The 14,043-nt window shown below is 44.9% G+C and overlaps 1 protein-coding gene across 4 annotated transcripts in view; it reads right to left on the reverse strand.

Annotated features, from left to right (window-relative positions):
• Positions 1 to 14,043, reverse strand: part of thrab (thyroid hormone receptor alpha b) — a 152,457-nt gene that overhangs the window by 21,159 nt on the left and 117,255 nt on the right. For 2 of the 4 annotated variants that reach the window (XM_085762205.1, XM_085762206.1), the window contains exon 5: positions 4,094 to 4,155. In XM_085762205.1, the coding sequence (XP_085618331.1) occupies positions 4,094 to 4,155 (62 nt within the window). Of the gene's footprint in view, positions 1 to 4,093; positions 4,156 to 9,594; positions 9,769 to 14,043 lie in introns of those variants that run through there. The other 2 variants (XM_085762207.1, XM_085762209.1) reach the window with 2 other exon arrangements.

The following is a 14,043-nucleotide window of genomic DNA, read 5'->3' on the forward strand; positions in this document are numbered from 1 at the left end:
CCGTTCCTCCTCACTGCGTTACCGCGGTGACTTTTCACAGACGCCACCTCCACCTGAGCCGACAGCTCCGGTGTCTCCGCTGAGTTTCCGTGGTTTCCTACCGTCACGCTGCCACTGAACGTAAAAACATGGCGACACCACATGGCAGCCAGCACCGAGCTTACCCGCTCCATGGAGATATGAATGATATGAACGGCTCATTCAGAGCTGAAAGGAACACTTCACTTTGTTGATGGGGGGATTACTGATTAATGAAAAACTTACTTTTGAACGAAATAATCAATTTTCGTGAATAGATAACAGGGAAGTTACACAATGTCCCTTTAAGGTAAATGCTTTTAATTTGAAGGGCGACTGGAAGAGAGGGTTATTTTACTTTGACACATACCTCATGTCAGAAGTCACAGCTCTGCAGGCTCACTTCTGTGTTGTTATAAGTGGATGTAATTATGCTGCAATTATCATATGGTGTTGTTGTTACATAAACTCCAGCGCTGGCTCATGTTCATTTACAGTATTTGGACTGCACACCCACCCCCTCCTCTCTCTCTGTGCACTCGTCCGCCTGTTTTAGGTTGGGAGTAGGACAGTTTGTTCTTTTTCCATATTGCCTGAGTGAGACTGAGGGAGTGAGCTCAGAGACACAGGAAATAGCAGATTTCCAGCCATTTCATATGACATATAGAGAAGAAAGTGGGAGGGGGGAGGTGGGAGGTGGGATGGAGGAGGAGGAGGAGACGGTAGACTGCAATCCACAAATAAACACACTAATCTTAACTCTCTCTCTCTCACACACACACACACACACACACACACACACACACACACACACATTGAGCCACTGGCACTGGCAGATCTTTGTGCTATGGACTTAGAGCACATGTGTGTGATGTTCTCATGACATATGCTGCTGCTGCTGTGCGTGTGTCTCTCTGTGTGTGTGTGTGTGTGTGTGTGTGTGTGTGTGTGTGTGTGTGTGTGTGTGTGTGTGTGTGTGTGTGTACACCAAGGCGTGGTGAGAGCTGTGACTGGCAGTGTCAGTTGGGCTCTGCCTTTTGGCTTTGTTACAGATTTTAGAGGAGGAGCGAAAGGGCAAGCAGGGGATGGTGGGAAAGAGATAAAAAAGACAAGACAGAGCAGCAGGAGGAGGAGCAGGAGGAGGAGGAGGAGGAGGAAGAGGAGGAGGAGGAGGAGGAGGTGGACAGACGAGAGCGAGGGCTAAAGGGACACAAGTGACATTTTAGCCAAATTGATTTTCATATATTGTTGAAAAGCTCTTGAGTTGTTTTTTTTTCTGCTGATAAGAAAAAAAAATCCATTAGGGAGCATAATGAGAATTTAGATGGAGAAGATGGAGGAGGAGGAGGAGGAGGAGGAGGAGGAGGAGGAGGAGGAGGGAAAACGTATGGAGGAAAAAGTTCATTTGTTAAAGTAAAAAAAAAAAAAAAGAAAGTGAAAGAAACCGATCCTCGAGAGAGAAAAGGGAAAAAGAGAGATCACTGCAGCCGGGAGACAACAAGAAAATAGAAAAGTAAATGGGGAAGGACACAGGAGGAGAAAAGAGGAGGAAGGGGGAGGAGGAGGAGGAAGAGGAAGGAGAGGAGAGGAGAGGGGAGACGGGGGGGCAAATGAAAGATAACAAGGACATCAGAGAATGATCATATAGGAAAAATGTCAGCTCCAGTGTGTTGGCCGGGCAGACGCTCGCCTCGCAGCAACCGGATCCCAGAGCCAGGCTGCTGTGCCTGTGTTTGGAAGCCAAGCCCAAAATCAATACTGCTGCAGCGCTCTGGCTCTGGCCTCCCTCCCTCTTCTCCTCCTCTCCTCCCCTCCCCTTCCTCCCATCGCGGCCCTGCAATACCTCCACCAACAAAACCCAGGAAGAAGAGTGGGAGGGAGAGACGGCTTCTTCTTTCTTTCTTTCTTTTCTACCGAGGTCGAGTCAAGACAAATATTTTGTCTTCACAACTTTCCCGACGTGACATTTGCCATTTGGTTTTATCAAAGCGTGTATGGATCAGGGAGGAGGAGGAGGAGGAGGAGGAGGGGGCGGCGGGTCCCTGAAGGAAACTTGGGATTGTTTCTCCGAGGTCCTTACATGACAACAACACTGGTGAGGTGACATTTGAGACGGTAAACACTGAAGTCATGGAGAGATGAGACTGAGACTGAGACTGCAGCACGGGAGCTGGAGATGAAACAGCAGCTGTTACATGAACTCTGCTGCTGCTGCTGCTGCTGTTGTTTACTCCCCGTTTCATTCAAAAATCAAAGTCTCTTCAAAACCCCAGATTCAATCTACATCGCACATAGATAGGAGCTAATTCAGCTGCGACTGATGATTAGTCCTATTACCAATTAATCTGCTGATTTAGGTTTGATTAAAGTCTGTTTCTTTGTTTGGTCCCAGGTCGTCGACTCCCAGTCGGATCTGATTCTGTTTATTTTGATGTGAGATAAAGAGAAAAGCTGCATGAATAATATTTACCCTGCTCTGTGCTCCGCGTTGCAGCTGTTTCCTCTCTGGCCACTAGGGGGTGACAGAACACAGCATGGATGTTTTATCACTATAGAAACTCTTTACTATACTTTTTGCTAACGTGCGGGCTAAGGCTCGTCCAATAAGACTCACAGGGCAGGTTAGCTTTCACCTGGAGTTCAGTTTGACTTCAGCTGCTGAATGGAGGTGCAGCGCTCTTATTTTTTAGCTTTGTTTTGGTCTCCAACAGCTCCAGAGGGAAACATCTGGTTCTGTATTTAGCCGAGTGCTCCTCAGCTAACAGCTAGCTAACTAGAGCTAACTCCAGAAAACCAAAACAACGAGCTCAGAGACCATAAAACAAACTCACAAGCTCCAGTTTAGACATTATACAGTCTATGGTTTAGACACATACACACATACTGTAATCATATGTTGCATCCCTAATAAAAAAAAAATCGATTAGCGCAGCTTTAAAAATGTCAAACTATGTTCTGTTGGTCCACTGATCAATACACTAATCACTCTAACACTGGAATTGACTCATTCATCTCTGAGCAAACTGCATTTTCAATACACACTGAATATAGTACATCTGTATCTGATGTGCTGCTTTAAAAAAATACATTACAATGGCTCCACATCCAGCTGTGTGAGCTCCACAGAAACAGTGACTAATATCAACGCACAGGTTATACAACTTGTCTAAAGCTTCTTGAATGAGGATCCAAAGCCTGGTGGAGGGTATACACACACACACACACACACACACACACACACACACACACACACACACACACACACACACACACACACACACACACACACACACACACACACACACACACACACACACACACACACACCCTCTCTCCCTCCTCCATACAGGAAAATGCTGACATCATTACAGTGCATGCAATCCAATCTCAGACAACCGTACCCCCCCAGGCAGACATATTGTCATACTTTCCCAGTTCAAATGGACCATGGCAGGTAGAATATGGTACAAGTTTCCAGCAGTGATCCATAGAAGCAGGCAACAAGCCTGCTGGGAGGGGAAACATGTGGAAAAGGACACGCCTTGGGAGATGTATTTTATAAATGCCAAATCAACCATCCTGTAGACTCTGGATTTTTTTTTTAATGCTGCTATTCCTCCCGCCATATCTCCTTCAATATCTCTCTCTCTCTCTTTCCTGCCTCTTTTCAGCTCCGGGGATTTGGAGCTGTCACTCAGACAATGTGCTGCGTCCGACAGAGCGGAAGCCTCTCGCTCATTGATAGCAGATGCCAAGATGTTTTACTTTTTTCTCCTCGGAGGTGACAAATCGAAAGCATAATGTACGAGAGGCGGCGATGAATCATGCGCCGACTGGCTTCTGTGCAGTCACTCAGCTGCCTGCGCTGTCTCTGCTGCTGTGTGAGGCAGATGCAATTTCTCTTTTCAAAGAAAAGGGTACAACTCCAGAAATATATCAAACATCCATAAACAAAATGCAGGCAAATGAAGAGATCTGAAAGATGGATGTTGGTTTATTTATCTTTTAACACTGTGGACACTCAGGAATTCAGACTCTTCCCCCCACCCGGAGTAAAATACCATCATTTACTCACCAGTCATACTTTTCACCGAACATTGGCTGTTCTTCCTCTTCCTTTTCGGGCCATTGAGCCACCTGAGAGAAGAAAAAGAAAGAGAGGAAGAAGAATCAGTATTGTGGAGTGTGACGTGGCTGCAGACAAGCATGTTAGGTTATGCAAAGCTCATAGCAAACTGGATTACCCAGATCCTCATCCAGATCCTCATCTAGTCTGAGGTGATGATGGGATCTCAGTCGGGTGTCAAAGCAGTTGACGACTCAAAACCCCCCAGACAAACTGTCCGATAGGCTACAGTTTACACGCAACGAATCACGGATCTTAACTGTCACCTACAGCAGTGGCTCTCAAACTTTTATACATCAAAGACCTCTAAACTGACACCAATTAGACCACGGACCCCCCCCCATTGGACAACATTTTGAAGCAAACACCAGAAATACACAAACATTTGTTCCGAGACTGAAGAACATTACTTTTTTAGTCAATGTACGTTCAAATTAGGGCCAATGGCGTGAATTTTTGGAAATATTGTAGAGAGATTTCTGGAAAAAAGTGGTACAATTTCTCCCAAAACATTTAAACATTTGTTAATGTTAATAAGTGTTAGAAATTCTCAAAAAAAAAGTTGAAAAAGTTCTGGAAAAAAGTGGTAAAATTTCTCAAAATCAATTCTAGAAAAAAGTGGTAACATTTCTAAAAAAAAAAAAAAAAAAAGGAAAATTTTTTTTAAATAAAGAATAATAATTTCTCAAAAAAAGTTTAAAAATTCTAGAAAAAAGTGGTAAAATTTCAAGAAAAAGTTGGGGACCCCCTTGAACCCTCTCAGGGACCCCTGGGGGTCCCCGGACCCCACTTTGAGAACCACTGATCTACAGCCCATAAGCTCAGGACAAAGGAAACTAAACTGACTTTTTCACCATTAACACCACCTGTGTTGTACTTTCTCTTCATCCAGCCTGTTACTGAAATGTCAGATTTCTCCTTATTATAAATTAATGTCTGATTCACGTCTCCAAAATGCCACTTTCCTCCACATGCAGCAGCAAAAAATTGGGTCAAAAATATTCTCATATTTTTTTCATATTCAAGGCGGCGCGGTGTTTTTTTTTTTTTTTTTTTTTTACTGTTCAGCCTCAGGGAAAGAAAGTTCTGGGTTCGAACCATGTGGAGTTTCAATGCATGTTCCTCCACAGTCCCGAGACGTGCATATGAATTAATTGGTGACTCTAAATTGCCTGTAGGTGTGAATATGAGTGTGTGCGGTTGTTCGTTCCTGTGGCAACCTGTCCTGGGTTTGACTCCAGATTCAGACAGAGACGTAGAGACGTTAGTGGAAGGGAGTTGGTGTGATTTTGCTGTAATGCGCAGGAAGTGTCTCTCTAACCTGTTAATATGGGCAGTGAAATTAAAATCAAACACACAAAGCAACGCATCCTGGCCTCACAGATGTTTCTATATTCGTGTAACCCTGCTCTCTCTATCACCGTGTATCCTTTTACCAGCCAACCATCTGCTTCTCAATTTAGGTTAAAAAATAAAAACACAAAAGGCATGATTTGCTGCAACTTTCACTCTAAGAGAGAAGAAATGGAGCTCTGGACCAAAGGTTTATGAGAGGTGAGGTGAGAGGAGAAGAGAGATTTTCTTACAGAAAACGCTGCTGTTTTCTCGCAGCAGAGAACAGAGCTATTGTGGAGAAACACGATTAAAGCCGCGCAACAACTCTAATTATGAGGGCACACGTGGGAAAACCCGCACAATAACAGAGAAAGAGAAAAACACAACACAAGGACCAGCCACTCCACTCCAGTATGAATCGAGTGTTCGCAATTGCAAACCCACAGACACACACACCTGCAACCGCACTGACACATGTGAAAGGCATGTAAAGCACAGATGGGAACTGGCTTCTTCTCAGAAGGGAATTATGAAAGCGCAGAGATGGAGGAGGGACATGGCGGAGTGGGGGAGTCAGGGGAGTGGGGGGTGGGGAGGGGAGAGTTAGTGAGTGCTCCATGTCAGTGCTGGATGTGTTGGAGATCCCAGGAGTGAGGCTGATCCTGATCGCCTCCAGCTCTCCTCCTCCTACAGGACCGGGACGGCGTCATAAATAAAACCCGGTCCGGCTCTCATTTGCTGTGCGATATAGAGACGTACGTTCTTTTATTATCTGCAGGAAGAACTCCCCCCCCACCCCTCTCTCCTCCTGAAGTTTGACCTTTTGTCCCATTAAAGGGTTTTCTCTTGGTGGAGTCGTTACTTATCTGAAGCGTCCACGGACGGAGGGAGTCGTATGTTGCACAGATTATAGAGACCTTTGAGACAAATGTCTTCCCTATATACGATATATTACAGAAGCTTATTGCATTCATGAGGTATTTATTATGTTTTTTGGAGTCATTTTTTTTCTGGATCACCAAGATACAGTACTTCAAAATCCTGCAAGTAGCTCCCTCCCACCACCCCGGAGCATCACCGCTGATCTGAATGAATGAGCTTTCTTTCCTCCTAAGGTGCCATAAACTAATATCATCTCTAAGACATGAGCGTCTCTCAGTGTCTCAGACCTAAAACAAAGTTCAACTGGATTAAACTAAACAACAAGCGTTTGTTGTTAAGCTTCCATTAAATCCAGCTCTCAAGAAGGGAATGAAAGCATCTGTTTGTTTAATTGATATCTGAAAAACAGAGAGATAAATAAATTACTCAGAACAAAAGAAGAAAAGAAAATTACTGAGAAAAACATTTTTTTCTTTTCCAAGTGACATTAAAAAACCCCACTGACTCAGTGAGAAAACCCCCGCTCATTTTGTGTCACTGTTTTTCTATGAAACACATCCTGGTGAAGATCTTCATCAAAACACAGAGCCTCACTGTGATATTATGTCAAAGATGTTTCTGCCTCATAAGGAGATTATCGGCAGCGTGACTCCAAAGGTCCAATAAAGAGCGCTGCGTTCTCTAAAACGTCCCAAAGGTTTCTCACTTCTTTTGTGAGTCAGCATGTTTTTTTGTTTTTTTTTATGTTGTGTTTTTTATTGTTCACACCAAGCAGACGCTGTCGGCCTCTGGGAAACATAACAATATAAGTGGCTGTTAAGTTCAGGCCGTCGCTGTAATTGAGCCTAAATGCCAAACTCAAACTGCCCTTCATGTTCTGCCCCGGCTTCAATTACAGCACTGTCTGCTTCTCCGTTATGGTTCCCTTTGCCCTTTTCACAACACATCAGATGGCTCAACAGGGCATTAAATTAAGCCCTTTAAATAGCCTATTGAGTTAAAGCCTGATTTATTAGGGATTGTTGTTGTGTGTCTGTTGTGTCTTTCACTACTTTCATCTGTGGGCCAACTCAAGGATAAAAGATGAACTGTTGCCGGGACGTGGGAGCAGATCTGATAATGACAACTGTCTCCAACGGCTGCAGGAGTCACCTGTGCCAGTGTCAAAGTGTAATAATAGGTTAAAGGGATAGTTCACCCAAAATTCAAATTTCATTCATTATCTACTCACCCTCATGTGGACTAAGAGCTGTGAGAATTTTCAGAGTCCTCCGTCCCTTCACTGAGTTACGGGGGGTCCGTGCAGCAGTATTTGTCCATATAATGGTTGTCAATGGATACCAACTTTCTTCGTCCAAAAAGACACACCCAAAAACATCCAAATACCTCCATACTACTCGTCTGTAATGTCCCTCTTGTATTGAAGCCCCGACATGAGAAATTGTTCTGAAAAAAATTGAATTTGCAGTGAACCGAGACACTGGGAGCTTCCGCTACAAACAAGCTTAAAATATAGACTTATTTAATTTTTTTTCAGAACAATTTCTCATGTCGGGGCTTCAATACAAGAGGGACATTACAGACGAGCACTATGGAGGTATTTGAATGTTTTTTGGTGTGTCTTTTTGGATGAAGAAAGTTGGTATCCATTGACAACCATTATATGGACAAATACTGCTGCGCGGACCCCCCCGTAACTCAGAGAAGGAACGGAGGACTCAGAAACTTCTCACAGCTCTTAGTCCACATGAGGGTGAGTAGATAACGAGTGAAATTTGAATTTTGGGTGAACTATCCCTTTAAGATGCAAAGTCTTCCTGTTCGCTCTGCGGGACAAAAAGGAATCGCTGAAAGGTAAAAAAAACAAAAAAAACAACTCTGCCTCCGTCTGTGGGCTACAGCTTCCCCATCCCTCCACCGGCGGCTGCAGGCGGCAGCCATCAAGCTGTCAGCTTGGTGACAGTTCAGTCCTCCCAGAGCGGCGGCGTGTTGTTACAGATGGAAATATAAGCAAACAGGATAAAAACAGCTTCTCTTTATTCAGGTCTCTGTCACTCCGGTGACAACTACACCTTCTCTGCATCTCTGTGCTGAGATCCTGCATCCCCCCCGACAACAAGTCCTTGATAATCTAAGATGTCACAACCTGCCAGGTGTTACAGAGCTTTTTTGCTTTTCCTCTTTTCCCTCTTCTTCTTACGGAGCGTTTCTCTGCAGTGTTTTTGTTTTCAGGCGAGCGTGAAGAGACTGGCACGGAAATGATATGATAATGAAATGATAATACAAGTCACCGGCTTCCTTAATAAGCTCCGGCTCTAACCCCGCTATTAAGATCTGAATGATCCCAAAATAGCGCTAATGAAAATATTAGCACCCTTGCAGTTGGAAGAAGAGCTTAGCGCCCTTGGCAGCGAGGCCTTGGAGGAGCTGCTCAGCGCTCTGAGAGCTCTCTCTGTGTGAAGGAGCACAGTCAAGTGGCTCTAGAAGGAAAAACACAACGTACACAAACGTGGAAGATTTCCTGCAGGAGGTTGGAAACAATAATTAACATCTTATCCGAGTTCCTTGGCTCAAAAAAAACAGCAACATGGAAACAAACTGCTGTTAAAAAGCGAGCAGCCTGACGGGTTTCCCATAGAACGTGCAACACATACACATATGTAGACGTGTATTCCTGTTTGCAGATGAAAACATCATGCATAATTGAGTATTTTTTGATGGAATGTGAGTTTTTGCAGGTCGGGGCACGGCGTGGCGGCGGCGGCGCAGGCGGCGTAGGCATACCACAGAACGCTTTTCAATTTCCAGCTCTTAAAAAACCCTGATGGGACACGGATTGCAACACGCCTCTGAATGTGCTCGGCTCTGCACAATGTGCCTCTCAGCAACCTGATCCAGCCTCGCACACACACACACACACACACACACACACACACACACACCAACACACCCACACCTCACACTACACTGTCTCTGCAGCTCCTCCAGCAACAGACGCAGTTTAAAACTCCAGTCAGTGTGTGAAAGCACAAAAAAAATAAAAAATAAAAAAATAAAAAAAAGTATAATTTAAGTCCTGTGGCTCAATAGCTGTGCAGAATACGTGCGTTACAATATGTTGCACAACTTTTAAAACACGCTGCTCTGCCCCCGAACGGTTAGAGACTCGGAGAGGGATGAGAATCAACAACACGAGCCAAAGAGATGACATGAAGAAGAGCTCCGGCGCTGACCTGAGGACGCAGTGGTACTGTGAAATATGCATGGCAGCTCTAGTTGAAGTTGCAGATGTAGCTGACTAGCTGCTCAACAGCCCCTCACGCATACTGTAGTCTCCACGTCCTTTCCTCCTCTCGTGCACCATGAAGTCTCTGACACTTGTGCCTTAGTATGTTTAGCCCGGTGACCCACTCCAATACACTCGGCCTCCTCCACTCCCTCCTTCACTCCCTCCCTCTCTCTTTTTCTCTCTCGGTGTGACTTCCTTGCTCGGTCGCTGGTACCACCCAGTCCACCCTGATTGGAGCACGGCCAGAGTTGACGCGACGTGTTTCTCTCCCACAGCCACTGGTGGAGTGAGTCTAACAGGTAACCGCCGCGCTGCCAAGTAACCGAGACACGACTATTTTAAGACGGCGCACGTTTCATCGAGGCCAAATCTGCATGCATGACTGCAAAAGGTATGGAGGAGGAGGAGAAGCAGCAGCAGAGAAAACAACAATCCATACCGAGGGAGATCTCCATGTCCTTAAAGATCCACATAAGCTGCTACACTTAACTCTTTCACTGCCAAAGACGAGTTATCTCGTCTTAGCGAATCCAAGCGTAGTCTGCCAAAGACGAGATAACTCGTCTTAGCGTTTTTTTAATGGCAACGCCATGCTGAATGTCTTGCCCTACTCCTCTGTGAAGATCAGACTTGTATCATCAAAATAAAGTGCAGAAAAACACATTTGGATTGAGAGATGTAAAAAATATAGCGTATTCCCCCCCCCCTCACGGAGCGGAGCGGGTGTCTGACTGCAGCGGCGCCGCTCCGTGACACTCTGGCCGCCGGTGAGAGCTTAGGGGGCGGCGGCGGGGCTCATGGCGGCTCGGCAGCTCGTCGAAGCTCTGTGCAGCTCCGTGATACAAAGCACAAACGTTAGTAACAACAACCCCGTCGATCGCTCGTCGTTAGTCGTCAAGAGCGTTTGGAAAGTCGCCAGATTTTGCGAGAAATCACTCAGATAGTTTTTAGTCTTTTGTCATCAAAAGTCATTTGTCAGTGTTGATTTAGTTGTTGTTTACAAGAGAACAACTGTACAGATGTTGAGGCGTCACTAAAGCAAAATATAAAGGAGCCAATTGTACTGGTTCACCTGAAAATGACAGCCGACACAAAAACCTCTTTTTCTCAAGATTTTGGTGCCAAAATGGCATTTTGGGCTAAACTAACCTATATTCAACCGTCAATTCCACAAGACTGGAACAAGATAGAAACAAACAGGTTTTTTTGCTGGAAACTAGAGACCCTCTTCTTTCCTTTGATGGGTTGAATGTGTATGTAGTAACAGTACATAATATTATGGTGGGTCTACGGAAATCAGTCAAAAAGCTGGAAAATGCCTGGCAAGCTGGAGGAAGCTGCTGTGAGAATGGCTGGCAGTCAAAGAGTTAAAGGATGAAGTTGGTGTTATTCTAAAGCTTTGGCATGGTCAACAAATCCAATAAAAAGATCAAAAACCAACGATGTGTTCAGGCGTCTGTGAATCTTTCACTCAAACTCACTGGTTCCTGCTGAAGCGTGACACTCTCTTTTATTTATTCCTCTTTTATTTTCTGATGTGACCTGTGGGACAGGGAGCAGCAGCACGCCGCGGCTTCTGATTAAAATGACAAATAAGCATCTTAATTTGAACCCAAAAACAAAATGCAAAACTGAGAAAATGCAACGCAGCTGTCGATGTCAAGGTCACCAGAGGTCGGATACAAACTGCCTCCACGTCTGAAATCAAACCTTGGGGTGTAGATAATATGCTGAAATGTCAAAATGCAGAATTGGTTTTGCCTCCTCTCTGCTCCAGTATACAGTTTCCTTTAAAAAAACAAGAGTCAGCAATTTGTTTAAACAGCTGGGCACTGTAGTTTGTAGGAGACTTAATTCAAACAGGCAGATATAGTGGATTTTCAGGGACTATTTTCAGCTGCGGATGAATACACACTTGGCACGTGTGTGACAGTGCGGTTCATTGATGTGTTTTTAATAGTTTTTTGGAAAACACCGGCGCTCCGAGGCTCAGAGAGGAGTCCGGTTTCTGGCCGGGCTTCGTGTCGGGGGATCAATTAATGTTGGTTTTGGTCTTTTCAGAGGATTTGTTGAAAACAAGAAGAATATCAGCAGGTTTTTACAACACAGTGTGGATGGATGGAGAAGGACTTTGCTCGTATTTCTCACAACAATGAAAAATTCAGTGAGCTTTTCCAGAAACAATGTCTCATTTACTTTGGATGCAGCGGCTACAGAGGCTTTACTACTACTAAAATAAAATAAAAAACTCTGTGAGTTCTCCACAGTAACGGGGACGGGACGGTGTTTCTGGAAAGATATGTAGCCGTTAAACTTCTGAAATGTCATTTTTCATCGCTGCGAAACTCCCAAAATGAGATTTCCAGTCACTTCCATCGCGTTGGGACGGAGGGAGAAATCTCAAGAGGTGCGTAATTCAAATTAAAAGCAGAGCTATATCCACAAAGCCCAGATGCACACTGGGCGTAATCGAGGCGATGAGTTTTTTTTTGTGTTATAAAGTGGACGACGAACTGACTTAAAGACCAGGAGACACCTGCTTTGAAGCCCACGCTCTCTGAACAGACAGAACAATACAGACGCACTGCGAATCTTCCAGAGAATTATATCCATAACAGCGTCTGAATAAGGCCCCCTGTCCTATGTTTAGAGTGCAACTGTGGCCTATTGTTCGGCATGCATGCACGCCACGGCGCTTACAGCTGGGTGAGCCCCGTGCTATACATCCAGCGCTAATGGAGACTTTGTTCCCTTCATGTGTCCCACCACTGTCTAAATTACAGGCCGAGCCGGAGGGGGGACGTAGCGAGCTCTCCGGGTGAAAGCGAGACAACTCCCTCTGTCCAAACACCAGTGTACTGTTGCTGTACGCCACATACCACCAATAATAAACACGCTGAGCTGAAACCTCAAATACAAACAGCTTGATAGGTCCAGTACCGTAGAGAGGGAGCTGCTGCATTTAGCCAGATTACTTCACATCTGATCCCTCTCATTCATCGTGGTGTAACTGGTGCCAGTATAACAAATGCAAATGAGATGAAATGATCGCACTATGCAAATATGTTGCAACGATTAATTTTGATTGGGAAAAAAATGTGGAGGAGAAAAAAAAAAGAAAAAAAAAAATCCGGTCCAGATTGATGCTCATGGCAAAAACAATGCGTGTAGATTAACAACAGCAGGTGCATCTGAATCTATAGCAGCACATTTGCATAATGTGATTTCTCTCTGTTGTATATTTGCTCTGGTTAATGAGTCCACGCTGCCAGTCAAACCACAACAACCACAACAACCACAAGAACAACAGCAGCAGCAGCAGCAGTAGCAGCAGCAGCAGCAGCACTGATCAACTGGAGAATTCCCAGTTTGGGAATCTGCATGAAGCCAATTTAGTGGATGTGGAAGCAGACTACTGCCAGAGGCTTGTGCACGTTTATGGGAATTAATTTACATTTACAAAACACAAGAAACGTACTGGACCAGTGGGTCCCACAAAGCAAAGTGTGTCACAGAGATGATGATGATGATGATAATGATAAAGATAAATCCACCTGGGATTCAGAGGAACGGCTCAAATGCAGCATTAAAACAGTTTGCAGCCACTTTCCTGCTACTGTGAGCGTCGACTTGAAAATGTCACAGCGTGCACAGACCTGCTGCCGCTGCTGCTGCTGCCGCTGCTGCTGCCGGGGGGGAAACTTCTCTTGTACGAATCCGGGAACAATAATTAACCGAGGAAATTGACGGCGTTTCGGTCAATCACTGATTAGCAGAGAGAGGAGCCGGGCTGACTCACTCACTGACTCACTGACTGACTCACTGACTGACACACTCTAACTCACCTGGCTCTAAATGTCTGTTTCTCTCTAATGATTTATCGCCAAGAGAGTTTCTTCATTTCATACGCTGTATTAGATTTATACACATAAAGCTCACGCTAACCAAACGAAACGCCTTCATCTGACGGCCGGTCTATTCAACAACGATGCGAGTCATTAAGTTTTAAAGCCTGAAAACTTCATATTCAATCCCGCCCCCCCCCCCCCGGTCCTCCAAGCAGACGAAGGAACCAGTGACATAACAAGTCATAAACTTCCATAACAAGACAGGAAATAACAATGGCTTTAACCCGGGCATGACAGGACGTCCTCATCCAGGGGAAGGAAAAGCTGTTTATGTTCTTCAGTAAAGGCAGCCATGTCTATTTGAGGGGGGGTAGATGGATCTTCCTGCCTCGAGATGCACAGATTAGTGTGTTTCCTGACATGAATGCTGCAGAGCTATTATCACCGTCCTCATGTTAATCACAGCTGGAAGAAGAAGAGAAAAAAAAGGAGAAAAAAGAAACAGCTTGTACTCTGAGGCCGATTTGAAATTCAGATGAGCAACA

The sequence above is a fragment of the Trachurus japonicus genome, chromosome 19 (genome assembly GCF_045865225.1).
Source record: "Trachurus japonicus isolate A0001 chromosome 19, Traja_1.0".
Classification (NCBI taxonomy): Eukaryota; Metazoa; Chordata; class Actinopteri; order Carangiformes; family Carangidae; genus Trachurus; species Trachurus japonicus.